The sequence below is a fragment of the Thunnus thynnus genome, chromosome 8, assembly GCF_963924715.1.
Source record: "Thunnus thynnus chromosome 8, fThuThy2.1, whole genome shotgun sequence".
NCBI lineage: Eukaryota > Metazoa > Chordata > Actinopteri > Scombriformes > Scombridae > Thunnus > Thunnus thynnus.
In genome coordinates, this window is record NC_089524.1 from 22,728,887 (window position 1) to 22,748,309 (window position 19,423).

Consider the following 19,423-nt stretch of genomic DNA (forward strand, 5'->3'; position numbering starts at 1 on the left):
AGATGTCTAATCTCTAAATAAGCAAGACACCAGGGGAAATATTAAAGTCCTCCTTAATGGGTTAATAGGTCTATGCCATTTTTGTAACAAGGTTAGTGTGCTTTTAACTTGCTATAGTTTCACTTGGGTGTGCTTTTAAATTCTAAAATATCACATTTACTACACTAATAAAATAGCTTTACCTTCAGAAATATACAGTTATAATTTTGTACTAGTCTGAATTATAAATATAGGTATCTAGTCAAAATAAGACAGATCAAAAGCCTAATGTGGCTTTTTTGGTGATTAGATGTTAGCTCTTTCTTAAGACAGAGAGTAAGTACAGAGGCCGACTAATTTTTCGTAATTAAAAACTAAAACTATGCTTGTGAGACTCAACATTAATACATCTGCATTAAAGGATGCACTACATGAGCTCAAGGTTAACCGGAAGCAGCTTGTTGGGAAGAGCTAGAGACAGCGGCGAAGTCAGTTTGATGTTCGTTTTCCACAACACATTCAGACCTAGCTCCTCCCGCTGTCCAAAATCAACCTGACTTCACACCGCGGTGAGCTAGAGGGAGCGATAGTCCAGGACCAAAACAAGCCTCTGAAAACACTGTTTGAAGGTAAGAGGGAGTCTATTTTGATAAACGGGATTATCACATATGACGCTCTGATGTTACACTTTATCTGAAGCTGATATACCCTGTAGCTCAGCACAAAACTGGATAGCAACACTCACTTAATGTTCACTAGCATTGGCTAGCTAGGTGACGTTAGCTTCCTAGTGAGATTACTGCTAATGCTAGTTTGCTAATGTCAAGTTATTCGGCTAACGTTGGAAAGCATGAATTGGCAGCATCCTGCTAGAGAAACTTCTAGAAACATGTAGCTAGCCTGGTAATTGTACATCAAATGTACTGTTGGAGTAAATCCGTCGGCCGGTGAGTTGTAATTACGCTAGCTCTTAGCCCATGTTGTTTTGTTTTTTAATTCACAGCGAACCGTTCGGGTCTGAAAGGTTAAGGTGGCGTTATTGTAGTTAAATGGCATGTTAGCGCGATGGTAAGCTACACTGTATGATATTAAAGCAGTGATTTTGAATTGTAATTAACAGAAAGACGCGGGTTTGAGGCATCAAGTTAAAGAAGTAAATACGGTTAGCTGCAGTTTTGAATTTGTTAAAGGACGGATACTGGATTTCTGGATCAGGTGCCCAAAGCCACATTGAAACAGGTTTTTCTTGCCATAATCATTCCTCCTGTTCACGCTACCTATTAGAAGATCCCTTCATAATGCATTTACAGTGTAAGTGATGGGGGACAAAATCCACAAGCCTCCACCTGTGCATAAATGTATTTAAAAGTTTTTCTGAAGCTTATATGAAGGTTCAGCCATCCAAATTAGTCAAATGAAGTCACCTGACTGTTGTTTTTCAGACAGACTTGAAAAATTGTGAACCTATCCTTTAACCTTCTCTCCCAGTGCAATCTAATTATGACTGAAAAAGAGGAGACTATGGACACCTCCGATAGTCAAGACAGTGCGCCATCAGCAAAGAAAAACGGACGAACCTCGTTGCTGGACAGCGGAGAGGACTTTGAGGTGTTGGATGAAGAAGACATTGATGACGACCCCCCTCCTCTGGAAGATGCCGGGGGCGGGAAGGGGAAGAGTGCAGAGGAGTCTGGAAAGACAAATGCAGACACAGACGCAGACCCTCCAGGTCAAGTGGAAGAATGGCTGGATGTACTAGGTATGTGGCTCTACATACTACCATGGAACGGGAGGTATAGCACCATGTCAGATTGTAGAGAGAAATATTTCAGTAGAACATGTTGCAGTGGTTAGTCATCTGCTGATAATGGGAAGGTCGTCTGATAAAACCCACTATAAGTTGGTCAAATGTTAATGTGCTCAAGGAATCAGACACTATCTCCGTAGAACAAGATGTTGTGATTCCCTTGAGCAAGGCTTCTGACACTGGACAATGATCCGTGCTGTATCTAACTGTAATTTATTTTACCGTGTCTGTCTCCAGGTAATGACCAGCTCAAGAAAAAAGTCCTGGAGGCAGGGCAAGGGCGAGACAGTCGGCCACAGAAAGGACAGAATGTAAAGATTCATCTTAAAACGTACCTAAAGGACTTGACCCTTGTAGAGGAGCAGCCTGAAGTCTCTTTCACTCTGGGAGACGGGGATGTCATCCAGGTAATAACTGACAAATTGAGTTCTTTTCAAATGGTAAACAATAAATAGAAAGGGGTCTCTTATTCTCACTTTAGAGTATGCATAATCTGCTTAATGCTTCTGACAACAGCGAGTGTCCATATCAGTATCTTACTGCAGTGAAACTTGTCCTTTCAGGCCCTGGATCTCACAGTGCAGCTCATGGAAATGGGAGAGAAGGCCCTAATCCAGACTGATGCTAAATATGCATATGGTACACGAGGAAGGTAGGCAGTGGGTTTTAATCTTACCCCTAAAAGTTGCAGTTGCAGTTTTAATGTAAACAAAAACTGCTGTATCTAACTCAAATCATTTTACTGTAAAGTCAAGATAAGATGTGAATTCCTCATCTTGAATTTGGACAAAAACGCAGTAGTTTTACTCGCCATACTTGCTCCTCTGAACCCTTTTGTGATGCACACTTTCACTGGGACACATTACAGTTGAAATTCCTTGTGTGCGTTCCAGTGATTGATATCTCTTGTGTCCTTAACTCCTGAACTTAACTGTGCATCTTCCCCTTGACAGTCTTGAACCTGAGGTTCCCCCAGACGCCGAGCTGTCTCTAGAAGTACAACTGCTGGAAGCTACTGACGCTGCAGACCTGGAGCTGCTGCCCCCTGTAGAAAAGATTGCTCTGGCCAGCCTTAAGAGAGAGAGGGGCAACGTTCATTATCAGCGAGGGGACTACGCTTTTGCTGTCAACTCGTATAGCATTGCCCTGCAGATAACAGAGTCTAGTTCTAAAGGTAAGATGCAAGCCAGGGAGTTAAGACTCAGTGACAAGTTTATCACAGTAGTATCTTTTTTTAATCAATTTGGAAAAGTTTCTATCAAGTGGAGGAGTATGGCACACATCACGTTGTTGCTTATTTTGATTTTGTGATTAAACCCAACAGATTTGTCTGATTTTCATTTTCTTGGCACACTGATAGACATTTAAAGTTCTGTTTTTTTTAGTGACTTTCATTTACTTATTTTGTTTATCTTTTTTATTGTGTGATTTCTTCTGCAGTTGACATTAGTCCCGAAGAGGAAAATGAGCTAATGGATGTGAAAGTCAAGTGTTTAAACAACATGGCTGCTTCTCAGTTGAAACTGGATCACTATGATGCAGCTCTTAAATCTTGTGTCTCAGCTCTGGCACACCAGCCAGAAAATATAAAAGCACTTTTCCGCATGGGGAAGGTACACATTGCTCTTTCTCTTGTTCTTTCATATTCTCTTTGTTAATCTCTAGGGGCTTGTTTCATTAACAAATATGTGTTCTCGCTCAAGGTACTGGCCTTGCAAGGTGAATATACAGAAGCCATTCAAACTTTGAGGAAGGCACTGAAGTTGGAACCAAGCAACAAGGTACTCACTTTTATTTTTGTTAAAATGCAACTTTTTGCATGAAGAAACGTCAGTTCTGCCTTATGACCAATAGATGGTGCCATAGGGTAAAATATCACATCACATAGTCTGTAGTGCAAGGTCAGGTGGACTGCTGATTCATCATTTCAGAGGATCTGTTTTCATGTTGTTGCTGTAAATAGGTTTATCCTGCACCCCAGCCATATCTAATTCCTAGCTACTGTTCCTGTTCTGTTGCTCACGCAGTCAGGTATATGTGGTTCTTTGGCTGCACAAGGCCATTTGGCAGATCTGAGCTCTGTGTGTGGGCTTCTTGGATCAGCTATAAGCTGCAGCAGCATGGTACTCATGCCCAGAATCCCCCACTTCAGTCCTACACCAATCTGTCAAACAGCACATGGCCTGGTCGCCACTTCAGCTTTTCATCCAACACATGCAGTTTAAATACAGTGGATTATCACATTTTGTTATAGTATACCTTACGTAGATTGTTAATGGGCTTGTGTGTAGTTAGGAATGTCATCTTTTATGTATCTAAAGTAAATAGATATATGTTGCAGATGGTATGCACTAGCAAGCCATTTGCCTGGCAGAATTGTGCCATTTCATAACTATCATCAGCCTTCTGTATATTTGCAATGTCTATGTGTCAACACGCATTTCTAAATTGGTGCTAGATTATATGTTTTTAATGTTAAAACAGGCTTGCCTCTTAGTGCTTTAGTTATTAAAAGACTCCCTAAATAACCCCATGTTCTAACAGCAAGAACAGTGGGTGTGCTTCTGTGACAATACCAGAACGTTCCCATTATAATCAATGAGGCGGTTTTAAACATGCACAGGCATCATGGAGGCGACAAGATGACGCGCTATCTTTCTCTTCTCAAAACACTGACAGACATGCTGTCTACATTTTTTTTTTTTACGCTGGAATCAGCTTTTCACACCCTGTATCTTCAACTCAAATGGATAAGATGAGATTTATTTGTCCGTGCTTTGTTTACTTTTTGATTTGACATGCAGACTTGACAGTTCCAGTATAGACAGCCTCAAACTGTCTCGGCACAGTATTTGGACACACGGATGCTGTTGGGACAGGATGTTACATGTTTGTTTAGCCAACTTTATCCTTGCCCTGGGGACAAGTCAGCGTTGTGTCTTTTTCATGATTTTGGATGGTAGCTGATTGCACAATAGTGGTGCCAACTTGCCAAGGGTGCCCTGCTCAAACACTCTGTGGTAGATGTATCCACTTACTCTTAGCAGTAGACGGGAACAGACAAATCCTCAGGGTATAGACTTGTACAGACACTTACACTGACTCTCCACTCCCCGCAGATGTCTTTAAAGGTAGACTGTGCTCAAATATAAAATTACTATCAAGTAAACATTGCTGTAATTCTGTGTATTGGTGCTCCATAAGTCTTTCGGAAGTTCATTTCCAAAGCATGAAGTTTGTTATCTCTGAAAGCAGTGGTTTGCTTAGTCACTCACCAGCTTTAAGAGAAGAGAAGTGACTCAGATCTGAGAACAATAACTGAACCATATCCTGGAATAATTGTGTGGACGTGGGCTAAATGGAAGGTTAATTTTGTGATGCAAGCCTGTGATTTCTTGTAAGACGACAACATACAGCAAAATAAAATACAAGTTGTATTTATTTCAGAGGTCTGCATTGAATGACCTGACTGAGAATTTTGAGGGACTACTTCATCCATCCATTGTTATCATAGAAAAACATCTGGTCATATTCCCTTTGAATAGGTTCTTAGTGTCATTTTTCATGCTCCATTTGTCTCATCTCTCCTGTATAGACTATCCACGCAGAGCTTTCCAAACTGGTGAAGAAGCACTCGGAGCAGAGGGGAGTAGAGCAGGCCATGTATAAGAAGATGCTGGGTAACCCCACTAGTAGCAGCAGCAGCTCACAGAAACACCGGGCCAAGTCCTCATGGGTGAGATTTTCATTCCCTGAGAAAACAAATGTAATGATTTTTTTAAAATGTAGCACAGCATGAATCTCTGTTGCTTTTCCATGATGTCACGATGTTCACGTGCTGTCATTTGTTTTTATGGAAGTATACAGTAATGCAACCAAATTTACACCTTGCATTAACATGCAATCTGTATACGGATATCCTATCTGGATAAGGAAAAACACATGTAAATGCACTTAGAATGCATTGTGATTGTAATGCGATCAGATAGCCAGACCACATGTGGAGGTGGTGTAAATGCAAAGGCTTGTGGATTAGATGTCATTATCCAGATAAATGTATCACGATACAGATCACATGTTAATACCGGGTGTAAATGGGGCCTTTATGTCATCGTCAAGGGAACCTTTGTAAGGTGATGAACAGGGAGTGTCCGTAACTTATGAATATTTTATGGGTGTGCCGTATTGTATCGTTCATGATAATATTGATATCATTTTTAATATGATAAAAAAAAATCATATTGTGATAATGGCAATGTTGCATCTTGTTGGCATAATGATGTCATACCATTATTCACAGCAACAACAAGCTTGGCTGAAAGTGAAAGTTACATTGCTACTCGCTCAACAGCAGTGGGGTTAGTTCCAAAAAAGGAAGTGACTTCCGTAGTGTGGATGTGGTTTGGTTACAAAAGATCAGATGAACAACAAACCATGCTAATATGTCGGAAGTGCTAGAAGACTGTAACAACAAAAGGGGGCAACACAAATCCCACAAGGAGTATTTTGTCATATTGTCAGGAATATCATTATCCCAGAAATACCCTGAAATATCTTGATGTTATTTTAAGGCCATATCGTCCACCCCTAGTCTGATTAATATCTTGCTTTGTGCTTTTCACTGTATCAAGATGTTATTATAAGACCTACTTAACATGCAACTCTCTTCTCTTTTGCTCCTTTATTTCTTCAGGGTCTCAGCTGGAAATGGTTATTCGGTGCCACTGCAGTAGCCATTGGCGGCGTAGCGTTATCTGTTGTCATTGCTGCCAGGAATTGAACCGAGCCTGTAGTGATGGCCTGACCAAGCCCTGCAATGTGAGAGCCTAAACACAGAGGCACATCTGGCAGTGCCTTCTGACCTTTGGTCAAAGGGGGTGCATATGTCAGTTGGTCAGTTGCCTCTTCACTGTCACTCTCCTTTCTCTGCTATGTTTGAGAACTGTATGTGACAAACAATAAAACATCAATATTTGCATATGGGAGATGTATTTCCAACCTTATAAATGTGTAGGTTTATGCGTATCTGTCACATTTCCAGACAGTTTTCTTTTGCTGCCATTGTTTTTGTCTTTGGTAGATTATGTTGGAAATTGATTATTTGAACATTGAAATGAAAAATAATTTACTATAGATTCATATAGGAGCTATTTAAGAATATTTTTCCCACTGAAAATAGCTATTGTGACATGGTCCTACGTTATGTTATAGTTTTAAAGCTTATGATTGTGCAGTTAAATTAGTAATTCCTATTCAAGAGACAATATGTGATTTCACTTTTAATTATGGTACAATGTTTCATGTTGACTGGTGTCATGCAGATGCTGCATTTGAGGTCCAAATGATGACAGGATACTCAGCTTTTGTGCTCTTTCACTCTTTCGCCCTTTCTACAGACTCTACTCGCACACCGAGTGACCAGAAAAATAGAATCACCTGTATGATGTAATGCAATACAACAGTCCTGCAGGACCTTAAAATATTCAGTTTCTCTTTGTGACTAGAGGAAAAATATAAGAAACACCATGGAATTGAATCAATGCCTGTCTGACAGTGTCAGCAACAAAAATGATACAATTTCACGAAGGCAGTATATACAGAACATATACAAGACTGTTGTATTGCAGTTTGAAGCTGAGGGGTTTCTCTCTTTCTGGTCATGTATGTCTACATGTTTAAACATCTGCTAAAGAAGATATACTCTACTTTCTGTTCAGCATTTGTTAAATCAGTGGTTCTCAAAGTGGCATCCAGGGATCCCCAGGTGCCCTTGAGGGGGTTCCAGGGGGTCCCCAGCAAAAGGGGAACAATTTATTTTCACTATAATTCCATTTAGTAGTAACACAATGATAGAATGTGTGACTATTTTGGTCATGGGTTTCATACACTTTCATACATAAAAATCTTATCAAATAGGGGTCCGTGGTCTAATTTGTCCTTGACGTGAAAAGGTTTGAGAACCACTGTATTAAATAACTAATTTCATGTCAGCAGAGGTGCAGTTATTACCTTTGAAACAAGGGTGAAGAAATGGTACATGGAGTTGCAGATGTTGAGTTTATTTTTTATTTTTCAGTTTCAGTCAATTATACCTCAGTTTTTGATGATTAAGACCAAATGTTGAAGGATGACCCTTCAGGTACAGTGTTGGGTGTGTATGTTTTCTTTTCTCCCCTACATTTTTTGCCTGTGAATTTTTCTTTGAATTTATGTTCCTTTAGGTGTTAACTTATTCCAGTATCTTTGCTCATTTCCAAATGTGACACCACTGAATCTGTAGCGTCTCCAGAATAAACGCTAGGCCTACAGAGCCAAAAGTTGCATAAGCTAATACAAGTTGGTGACAAACTAAGTAGTCATAGAAGTTGCTTTGATTTCCTGGCATTCCCTGTATTTGTTAATTTTATATTCATCACAATAAAACATGTCTCACAAACTACAGTTTCCTTTTTCACCCTGCACTGCTTTGTAATGTATCACAGTGTCTGCCATTATTATATATTCCACAAACATCATCCCAGTAATTATTAAAAATTATTACAATGTGCCTGCAGCATTTTTGCCTCATAAAATTGGCCTTAGAGGATTGAGAAACATTACTGCTGATCATTAATGTCTGATAGACACATTATTCAGTAACGTTTATGCAGTCATATTTGTACAGCAACTGCATTAAAACAACCCTCTTGTTTTCAAGACAAAGATGACTAAATGACCCAGACGTCCCCACATTTTCTAGTATTGACACGTCTCATGTTTCATTTGTTTACAGCTGGATATTTCCAAGTTTTCTGGATATTCCCAAACTGGTGGGGCTTTTTTCTTTTTTTCCAAACATTGACGTATCGCTGACGTAATCAGATGACCTATCGCTTCCCTCTCCCTACGCATACTGATGAACATGCTCCTTCCTAAATGCTGTGAGCAATGGATATATATCTATATATTTATATCTTTTGTCACATATACATAATTATAACAAAAAAAATCAAAAACTACAGCTACACTTTATGAGCACAGATAGACAGCGATTCACGAGCTCTCTGAGATTTACATGTAAATGAGTAAAAGTCGATGACTACTCAATAGTAATTTATGTTTTCAATATAACATTATGATATGAATGCAGAAACGGAAATGTATTTTTTTTAATTTTATTTTACACATGCGACTATACATTGCTTCATTACTGCTCAGTGACTTCATCAGTGGCCGGTCATTGAATATTCATTGAAAAGCCACGGGAGTTTCTCCGGTTACGACAGAGTGCATGCGTGCGCGTGGTGGTGGGAACGGTAGCAAAGATGGCGGCGCTGAAGGAGGAGCAGTGCTACGGACTGTCCTGTGGAAGAGTGAGCAACGGCAGCAATGTCTCCGTCTTTCACGTTAAACTCACTGACAGCGCGCTGAGAGCGTTTGAAGGCTACCAGAGCAGCAAGGTAAGCGGCCCCCTTTTTTACGGTACCGTGACATGTTTGGTTTTGCGTTGGGAGTCTGTGACAGGCAGAGTGAGGTCAGTCCCCCCGCTGTGTCTGGCCGCTGCTGCCGCCTTCACGCCGCGATATTCGGCCACAGCAGGCTGGGTTGAGCCCGGCTAGTTTGGCTTGATAAAGTGTCTAGTTGAGCTCTCGACCGGCCAGGCTGACTTGATGTGAGGTAGCTGTGAAGCTCTTTCTGTAGCTACACCCAGACTCCCTCTACACACACACACACACACTGCTCGGTCATTTAAGCTCAGTGCTACTGAGCTCCACTACTTATTTCATTGTATTATTAGGGTGTATTAGTTGTGGTTGGCGCAACAGTTTTGCTGTTAACTTCTCTAACTAGAATCTCTTTAAACGGTTTTTAACTGTAAACACGGAGTAAGTTCTGTTGTGTGTACAGATGTTTCCAGAAAGTTTGTAAAGCTGTCAAAACAATCTACCAAACCTTGCTTTAGCTCATAATGGTAACATATACCGTTGGATAAGTCCTGTCTACAAACGGGCTTTAAATTATTTATTTATTTATTTCAGCTGTTAACTCAAGGAAAATATTGCCTTGGTTGAAGTATCTAATGACAACAGGGTGAATAATTTGGAAAAAATGGCCATCTCCTCTCCCAACCCCCCCTCCTGACTGGCTGCTACCAAAGGCTCGTGTTCAGGTTACAGCTTTTAATAGTGCGTCAAAGTGAATTAACAGTAGAGTTAACATATTTTTTTTTCAATGGCCGTTATTAAATAAGAGGTGGGGGATTAAGGTCTGGTCCCTGACATGGCTCTGCTTGCTTGCTTGGCTACTTGTGTAGAGAGCTATAAGTCTGAGGATGGCCATCTAACGTTTCAGTTTCTATAAATATTTGACAGGGAAAACCTGGCTGGCTAGGAAGCAAAGGGCCTTATCACCAGCTTCAGTGGCTGTGTACAACACCACTGCAGCTGATAAGTCAAAACTATAAAATTGTGGCAGGTAATTGGGTGACTACTAGTTGTAGGAGGAGTGCCAATTAAATCAGTGATTGAAACATGGAAGATAATGTCAAAATAGGTTTATCTCTCAACTCTTTAATATATTGTTATTGCAGCTACAGTAGTTTTGTTAACAAAGAATTAGACATGTGGACTGTTTTTCATATTTGTGTTACTGCACATTATCACCACATTTTTCCAATGAAAAGCATTTATTGAAGATGTGATTTTTGCTAAATGTTTTGCTTTTTGACTGAAACATGAAGCATGCAACCAGTGAGTTTTGCACTGCTGCATCGAAATCACAAATGAGCATTTTCACTTTTTTGGCTACTGATCCAAACTTAATAGTAAGTAAAAGGTATCCTTCCCACACAAAGTTTCTCATGTGATAAAGTAGTATGGGAAGGCACAAAAAGTTTCACTTTTTCACATTTCAAGGCTAGTGTCAGGTAATATTGGTTCCTTATTTGGACTAAAACATGAGGATACAGTCACAAGTATTTGTACCACTGTCTGTCATTGATAGTGCTTGTGATTCAGAATGGGTTATTTTTAATGAGCAGGCAGGACGATACACATGTGATTGTCTCAAGCATCTTGGGCTCAAAGGAGTAACATTCCTTGGTAACATTGAGTATAATGCTGCCTATTTTTGGCACCATTGTTCCACTTCCACTACGTCATGTTAAATAAATATTCTTATCCAAATTTATATGCGAGATATGTTACATGTACACATCCTAAAAATTGATTCGCTAGAGAAGAATTCTGTCCACTGGGATCTTAATTGTTGAATGATTGAAGAGGCAAGTTGTAATCTTATTTGACAGTTAAGGTGAACCTTATTGAGAAGTGCCTCGTGTACAGACATGCCTTGCTACCCACTCAAACTGTATTGCTCACTGTATCACCTTTTCCCTGTTATTTTAATTAAAACCTTTAAGTCACAGTATGACCAGATCCAGGATATTGGGTAATCCAGCGTCTACGTGGTATTGAAGCAGGTGCTTGATTTGTGGCCTAGAGGGTTAACAGTCAGAGCACCTGGGTGATACGAGTATGTGCTGCATCATTTGAGGGTATTACACTTCTGCTGGCACATGTGACACTCTGGGTTTTTGGTGGACAAAAGGGGGGTTGTGAGATGGGATTTTAAATTTGGTACTTTGGGTTGGGTCTGTTTTTTACTTATGCATTGAAACACAACAAACATATTAGTGATAGGACAATACAACATACTTTGTCTTTATCAGACATACACAAAGACCACACTGGCACATCTGCATACTTTTGTAGACAACAGCTTGTACATGACACTGGAGAACAGGCACACATTCACATATGTGCACTATTATAGTGACTGATAACAGCCTCTGCTGCGGCCCAGTTACACCAGCATCACAAGATGACAGATGACGAGCACACATAAAACCACCTGTTTGATCTGACACGCTAATTATGCATAGGAGTGCAGGTATACCACATGTCTAAATCAATTACATTATACTGTGTGTTTATACATTGCAGTATGTTAGCATACACAAAGATGAGCACTCAGAGCCTGTGCCTGTTTCAAAGTAGTGTATTGAAATTCAAAGACAACAAACACAGCCGTACAATATGACTGCTGAGCAGTGGCAAACAATATTAAGCCTCTCTAAGAACACAAACCACATGTGCACAGACTGATTGAGAAAAGAGATCTTCTTACAGTAAGACAGAACAAACTGGTCAGATGTCTATCAGATTTGTTACATGACTGAGTGGAATCAATACAAGCTTTGGGCTTTGTTTTAGTGTTTCTCTTTCCATGTTCACATTAGACCATGAAATATGTGAAAAATCTTCCCCTACGCTAAATAAAGGAATTAAACAAACAGGCAACAACCTGAAAAATTCAAGCTATGTGCATTGCTCTGTCATTTCCCAACTCCTGTGCTTCGGTAGAGATATGAGCAGGAGTTTGATTTTATTTGTATCTCTCATATCAATCACTGTAGGACTAGATATGTCTCTTTTTAAAAAAAATAAACAGTCGGACTACATATTATCACAAAACGTGGCACCCCAAACTTAAGCTTATACATGCTTTCAGTGTTGCTATATTATTCTTAGCCCCTGGCTTCCTCATAAATCAAACACTGGCTGGCAACCAAATCATGGGTGAGCTGGGAACTCGGTAAAGGAAGAGGAAGAGAGCTGCAGAATGACACACGCCTTTCAATGTAAAAGTTGTGGCATAGTCAAGGATGTAATTAGACAAAGCTGATAATGTTTATGACCCCACTTTTGCTGTCATTTGGGCTGCTATGCCAGCTCTTTCATCAAGATGCTAAAATCCAGGCAGTTCCAGGCCAGTGTAATGTACTTTGATAAATTGTAGACCCTAGCTAGCAACAGAAAATGTATACAGCTGGAACAGTTAAAGCTAGCTGTCAATAGACTCATTGTAAAGTCTCTACATTATTTTTTATTTTATTTATTTTTTTTTGAAGTCTCTACATTATGCAACGTTGTAGGAGATCTGTAATATGAATGCTTACAAGCTTGTTGTTCCCTTCCTGTGCAGGCAAACCAAATGCTAAACATTGGCCCAAATCCAGTGCTGTACTAAGTATCTTATGAAAAACTGTATGAGTATTTCTCTAATGACACTGCGCAACAGCAGTCATCAAGTAGCAAGAGTTCAGTGTATTGGCTGCTTCCTGTATGAGACGTGACTGTCAGCTGGTTCCTCTGTTGGTACGTCTGAGGACAGAGTGAACTGGAGCTCCTGCTGCGGGACTGGCAGCCCAGAGACACACTTTTTCTTTTTTTTTACTGGCTATGACATAAGCAAGGAAATGAGTAAGGCTACTTGAGCGTCACTGAGCTGAAGGTTATGGAGAGTGGAGATAAAAGTTTATAATTATGTCTCTGGATGACAGTGTTGGAAAACACAGTGATTAAATAGTTTGAGTCAGTTTGTTTTCATTTTCTTTGTTATGAAAAGACCCGACTGTTTCAAATTTCTCAAAATAGACAGTCCACAAAAACAAAAGCTTTAACACTGAACTGAAACATGAAGTTTGTTCCAAATATAAAATGAACATTTGTAGGCAGTGCAAGGAAAAGGTACATATGAAGTGACGGTACGTTGTGTGTTCTGGCACTGCAGTATTACATTGGTGAGAGATGAGTAATTCCATTTGAATGTTAAAACCTTTTTGTTGGCATGAGTCACATCTTTTGTCTTGTGGGGAAGGTAAAGGATTACCAACTATAAGCTGGAAGTATGAATTTGACATTCTTATAGACATACATCACAGTAGTGACACCCATCTTGTGGTTGCCAATTAATTGTGTGTCACATTTACCTTTTACACCCCCTAGACCTTCAGCGAGGCAATAATATTATTAACCATAATGATTATAATGATATATTTAGTGATGTAGTCGTTAACCCAGTTCTTTCAAATGATGAGCTGTTAAAATATTTCCTCATGGTTTGATGACGGACAAGGTACCTGCTATGATAGATAAATGTTATGTGATGCCAGGACCAGGTAAACAAGGCAACAATAATAATCCATTACCTGAAATAAGCCCCAGGCTTTCAAATAATAGTTTTATAGAGTTTATAGTTTGTGCAGATGAAGATCAGTCTTCAGTTACATGATTTGTGGCTAAAGGCTAAACAAAGGAGGTCAGTTTACATCAAGTCAGTTTTGTTCTTGTGCTTGGCTGCCATCTACCCCCTGTCTCGACCCCTATGGGAACGGTATGGGAAGTAATGGAGACTGGGTGGGGATTTTGTTGCTTGACGCTGGTCTGCCTGTGCCAGTGCTATGGTTATTTAAGGAATGCTGACTCCCCAGTTTCAGCAGATCACGGGACGCTGCAAGGGATGACCATAACCACTAAGGCCAAATATGACTCTAAATGTCATGGTGTTCGTCTGTCCTGTGGCAGCGTTGCCACAAGTGACCATGTCAACCTGGTGTCACTGCACACAGAGCAGACTCCATGACCTACAATGTCTCTTTAAGAGATCAGTCAGCGCATAGGTCATGGTTTGGTCTTTGGTCCATAAATGTGGTTTGTGCCTGTGGTTTTTGACCAATAGTGGAGCAGTATGACACATGAAAACAGGTACAATTTTGACTGAAACCAGAGGAATACGTTTATGCACACACGTTCTGTATGCATACAGCTTTCAAGTAATGATAATGAATCAATGCCCAGACTTGATGTCTGAAAGATTCCTGCATCAATTCAGAAAGACTGAATTAGGCCAAACCTTGAAGGAATCTCTGTTAAATCAATGCAGGCTTCTCTGTATTTGACTGACTATGAAAGGAGATTCCTCTTTTTATTTTCTAATAATGCAATCTCTCCTTGTATGCTTCCCTCCCTCAGAATCCAAATGCTTTCTTTTGTCAGTGTTGTCAGCCCAGTGACAGTTAATTTTACATGGTAATCGCACAAAGAAAACATTTTCTATGCCTAGTGAGACTGATTTTATCTTGAATTTTAACAAACCACAAGACAACACACCATACATCAATAAATGACAGATGTTCACGTGTATTTACTTAATTCAGTAGAAAAAAGAGTTGATAGAAGCATGTCAAGCTGCAATAAAGGTCAAGTCCAGCAGCAATGAAATATTCAGGTAGCAGTACTCAGGTAATGACCCAGAGATACCACTGGTTCACAGTGGGAGACTCCATAATTGCCCGTCATCACCTGAAGCCAGTAACAACACCAGTAATGAAAATGGTCTGCTGTGCTTTATCTTGTCTGCAGCTCCTTGCAGTCAAAATTGATTTACTTGGCACTGTTTTATATAAGCATAGAAGCAAGACATTATTAATCAATATCAGTTTATTGAAAAGAGTATTTGGAGTTGATTGATTTTCATTTCATAATATCATTAAATGAGACTCCAAAAGATGTTTTCATGGTCATTAAAATGTGAAGCAGGCCTGTTAATATTCACCTTTCATTATCATACTGGGAGAAACACAGAAGTACACAGAAGTACCAAACTGGATGTGTTTGCTGCATCATATCCCATCAAAACAGGACTTAAAATGTATCTAAGATCCATTAAGTCATGGAGTCTGAATCAAGATATTTATCAAATTGGCCTCAAAAGGAGAGATACACATCAGTGTCTTCTAGTTGGGTGGTAGTCAGTCTGTTGGCCCCCAATCTAATCTGTTACAGCTGTAATTGGAATATTTGTAGCATCATAATATAAGCTTGAATCCAGGCACCGGATGGTGGCAAGAGGCTCTTTTTTTTTTTTGTCTGATAGTTTCAATCAGACCAATCGTGCTTACCTTCTCAGTAATTATGTTAAGTGTCTGTTTTTACGTGACTAAATTAATGTGACAAAATGGCATCTAAACTAATAAGAAGATTAAAATTTTTCTTTCTTTTTTTTAAAAAAAATTGTCAGTAATGGAGCCTTTGTTTTGATTAGGATTAGTTTTAGCAAGCGGTTACACCCCAGTAAGTTTAAGTCACATTTATGCGCCTAAACCTGTAACAGATTCACAACAAACTTGGCATTCTCTCAAATCAGCGAATTTGCTTTAGGCTTTTTGACTGCTCTGTCCTTTCAAGGCTGCGATGAAAGCCTGCTGAGTCATCACTTTCACATCACTTTTGTTAAAGGACCCACGTAACCAGAAGATGATAGCTTTTTGAAGAACTTTCTGAAAGGAGTTTTGTTTACAAAGTTTGGGGGAAAAAAAATGATGTTCACTTCAGTTTGCTGATAAATGTCTCTGTTGTGATGAAGCAGGCTATACATTGATACAGCACTTATGCATCATCCAAATTTTGTGTTATTTTTATTGTGTCGCAGCGAGTGAACACAAACCTTGATAGTGATACATCCAAGTGAAAGCATAATGCCATGATCACATCTGAAAACAACCGTCTCGTGTTGCAGTTTGGACAAAGCTTTTGCAAAACAATGACGTGTGCCTTCACAGAAAACCTCAGGTGTTGTGTAGCAGAGGGAAAACTTTTCAGACACTCCCTTATCCTCTGCATTGTCACACATTTTGAATGCCAGTACAGATAATCACATCATACTGGTGATGTGCTACAACAGCACTACAGTGCATCAGTTTTGTACTTTGTATAGACGTATATTTGATACAGGGTTTTTTAGCTAAATTGAAAAATAAACGATCATCAATTGAGGTTCAACCTTATGTCAGCCCACTCCTTACCAAATAATTGCTGTACTGCACAATTCTGAGGTTTCCCTACCCGAGGAGGAAGAGAGAGATCCATATTTCCATTGGTGTTTCAGTGTGGACGACTTTTTGGAATTGACCTGAAAATGATATTATGGATGGAAATGTTTTCAAATGTAAAGTTTAGTTTTCAGATTAATTTACCTTTGTGTGGATGTGGCCTAAGTAAGGATGTAAGGCATCCACAATGCCACTTTTGAAAAAGGGTCGGGATGGGAACATACATTTGCGGCATTAAATTGGAATAACAGTAAAAAAAAAAAAGTATTGAACATGCTGTAAGAAAAAGCACTGAACCGGGTGATTCTATTAATTAGTCCTCTTACCTGTGCTAATTAGAATCAGCTGGGTTAGTACGTGTGGCCACTAGTACTTCCGCTCTTTTAAAAGGGGTTAGACATCTGTGAATTCATTATTTGTTAACAAGCTGTCATGCGTAACCATCTCATGATGAGTAGAGGCAGAGAGTTCTCCCAAAAACTTTGCAACAATATTGTTGAGCAACATAGGAATGACACAGGTTACCGCCTGATTTCTCAACTCCTAAATGTTCCCATAAGCGTCATTGGGGCCATTATCCACAAGTGGAAGAAGCATCACTCCACCATCAACTGACCATGCACAGGAGTTCCTCACAAGATTGACTGGGCAGTAAGAAAATTAGTCAGAAGAGTAGCCCAAGACCCAAGGACCACTTGAAAAGAGCTCCAGAAAGACCTGGAAGAAGCAGGTAAAATTGTCACAGAGAACAATCGGCTGTGCACTACACCGCCACGGTCTCCATGCATGATCACCTTGTAAGACTCCATTACTGAAGAAAAGACATGTTGAAGCTCGTTTGAAGTTTGCTACACAACATTTGGAGAAGCCTGTAGATTACTGGAAGAATGTGGTGTGGTCAGACGAGACAAACAATTTGGCAATATTACTATGCACCATGTTTGGGGGAGAAATGGCTCTGCATATGACCCTAAAAATAAAATACCTACAGGGAAGCTGGTGGAAGCTGTTCTCTTCTCATGGTATCAGCATTTGATGTGTTGAATACTTACTGTATAGTCTGTCCACCAGGGAGTAGTGACAAGTTTATTTTTCAACTGTAAAATATCCTGCCTAGAACATTTCTTTTTTGCAGTTGTATAAAAGAAAAGGAAAATGTTCATTTATGTCTGGGGTTGTATATAGAAAATTAATATCAGCTGATATATCATTATGAGATTCTTAGTGAGTGTAATGTGCGTAACATGAAACTGTTGGACTGTACATGTGCTGATCCTCCCCCTTGAACTAAGAAGGTGCACACACAAGAAACTTGCGCAAACATTTCAAGCACAAGATCAAACGTAGCTCAGCATTAATCAAATGGAAAACAAGCTTAAAAGCTTCAAAGGGTTTCTTTATGGCAATGAAGAGCCAGTTACAGTAAAAGACCTACAAGTAGGCCCAATTAAGCCTATGAGCAAGCGTGTTACTTCAAACACTCATCTGACACCCTTCTGTCACAGCTATTTTAAAGGAGTAGACTGGCACACCACGTTTCACACACAGGGCACACTCTGCAATGATGCATGCACACTGAGTATTAAGAGAGTAGGGACACCCAGTACCATTTCACCCTTGCAGAGTGCATGGCACAAAGTGCTCTTTTCACCTTTGAAATCCTAGACAGGTGGAACATCTCTCCAGTGTGACAGTGATGCAACTAGACACCTGACAATTTGGGTGCCACAGTTATATCCATTGGGATTTAGACATTGCTATTCCTGTGTGCATTTACTACAAAACAAAGAAATCCTTTGGCAGAGACCAAGTAGGGATTTACACATATGTGTGTTTAGGATATAGGCTAATTTGCAGTAAGCCAGTCTATATAATCTGTATTAAGAAGCTGGTCATTTGCCATGAATTGTGCTTAGTTTTTTCTATAAAAAACTCCTAATATGTATATTTTGCATGTTTTAAATAGTGAATTAAAACATGTACCATTGCTGCAATATAGCCTCTTGTCATTTATTGTTAATGGGTCAGTTGAGAGCTGTGGACTTATTTTCTATAAGGTTTCAGTGAGGTTGTGGCCTAGCTGAAAATTCTTAAAAACGGTTTTACTCGCTTGATATACCTGAGCAAGTTTTGTTATTTTTGTAAAATATGTCTAAAAGTCTAGTAGTCAAGGTGAATTGATACAAGCTGAATTCAGGCTTTACTTGATTTAGATTTGAAACCTATTTTAAAATCCTTTTTATACCTAGAGGAGCTGTTAAATTCATTATTACATTAATGTTTGATGAACTTGAAGCACTAGTTGTAGATTCTGTGCACATTTGTCGAAGTCCATCTTGCTGTTCTTTTTTACTGCTATTTGCTTTATCAATACTACAAGGAAAAGTACAGTCAGAAGCCAGGCTTTTATGTTGAACATTGTCATCAGTTCAGTTTTATCACGGGCTGCTTGGCTGCAAGTCCATGCTGTGTCCAGCTGATCCCCCATTCTGTAGCTCGTTGGCAGTGTGTGGGAACATCCACGGCCTTGTCATCGATCCATGGTCAGGACCCGTACTCTGTCCCTTAGGTTAGCTCTGTGGAACATTCTGGGCTCAGGCCCCAGAGAATAGTGACATGTCAGCAGCCCATTCAAATGAACAGGCTGAGGGTAGCACTATGTTAGCAGTGCTGGGATGGGGGAAGGGGAGGGTTTGGGAGTGCTAAAACTGGTGCTGTGTTAAACATTGCAGGGTTAGACCAGGGAGTGTGACTCCATGAAAGGTCTGGTGTTCCTGGATAGGCGCTGAGTGTTCAGAGCACAGGAAAAAGTGAAACAAACTTTTGTCTGTTGTCAAGATATGAAACAGTAGCTTACTTCCTCTGACTTCTAATTGGATTTGTTTAGGCCTAAAAGGGTTAGACGAGGTGAATTCACTATCTCT

The 19,423-nt window shown here is 39.7% G+C and overlaps 2 protein-coding genes across 2 annotated transcripts in view; both read left to right on the forward strand.

Annotated features, from left to right (window-relative positions):
- Positions 1 to 467: 467 nt before the first annotated feature.
- On the forward strand, positions 468 to 8,227 carry fkbp8 (FKBP prolyl isomerase 8). Its single transcript, XM_067597236.1, has 9 exons — positions 468 to 608; positions 1,468 to 1,738; positions 2,024 to 2,193; positions 2,350 to 2,438; positions 2,740 to 2,960; positions 3,227 to 3,399; positions 3,490 to 3,567; positions 5,382 to 5,522; positions 6,480 to 8,227. The coding sequence occupies exons 2-9, from the start codon at positions 1,480 to 1,482 to the stop codon at positions 6,564 to 6,566; spliced, it is 1,218 nt and encodes a 405-aa protein (XP_067453337.1). The 5' UTR covers positions 468 to 608; positions 1,468 to 1,479; the 3' UTR covers positions 6,567 to 8,227.
- A 555-nt stretch (positions 8,228 to 8,782) lies between these two features.
- Positions 8,783 to 19,423, forward strand: part of ell (elongation factor RNA polymerase II) — a 39,157-nt gene continuing 28,516 nt past the window's right edge. The window contains exon 1 of the mRNA XM_067597238.1: positions 8,783 to 9,225. Within this exon, the coding sequence (XP_067453339.1) occupies positions 9,091 to 9,225 (135 nt within the window). The 5' untranslated portion in view covers positions 8,783 to 9,090. The remainder of the gene's footprint in view (positions 9,226 to 19,423) is intronic.

Bases quoted from the DNA above. Each gene is read 5' to 3' on its own strand.
- fkbp8 (XM_067597236.1), top strand. From the start codon at position 1,480: ATGACTGAAAAAGAGGAGACTATGGACACCTCCGATAGTCAAGACAGT. The intron at 1,739-2,023 runs GTATGTGGCTCT...GTCTGTCTCCAG, and splicing joins AGAATGGCTGGATGTACTAG to GTAATGACCAGCTCAAGAAA. The intron at 5,523-6,479 runs GTGAGATTTTCA...TTATTTCTTCAG, and splicing joins ACCGGGCCAAGTCCTCATGG to GGTCTCAGCTGGAAATGGTT.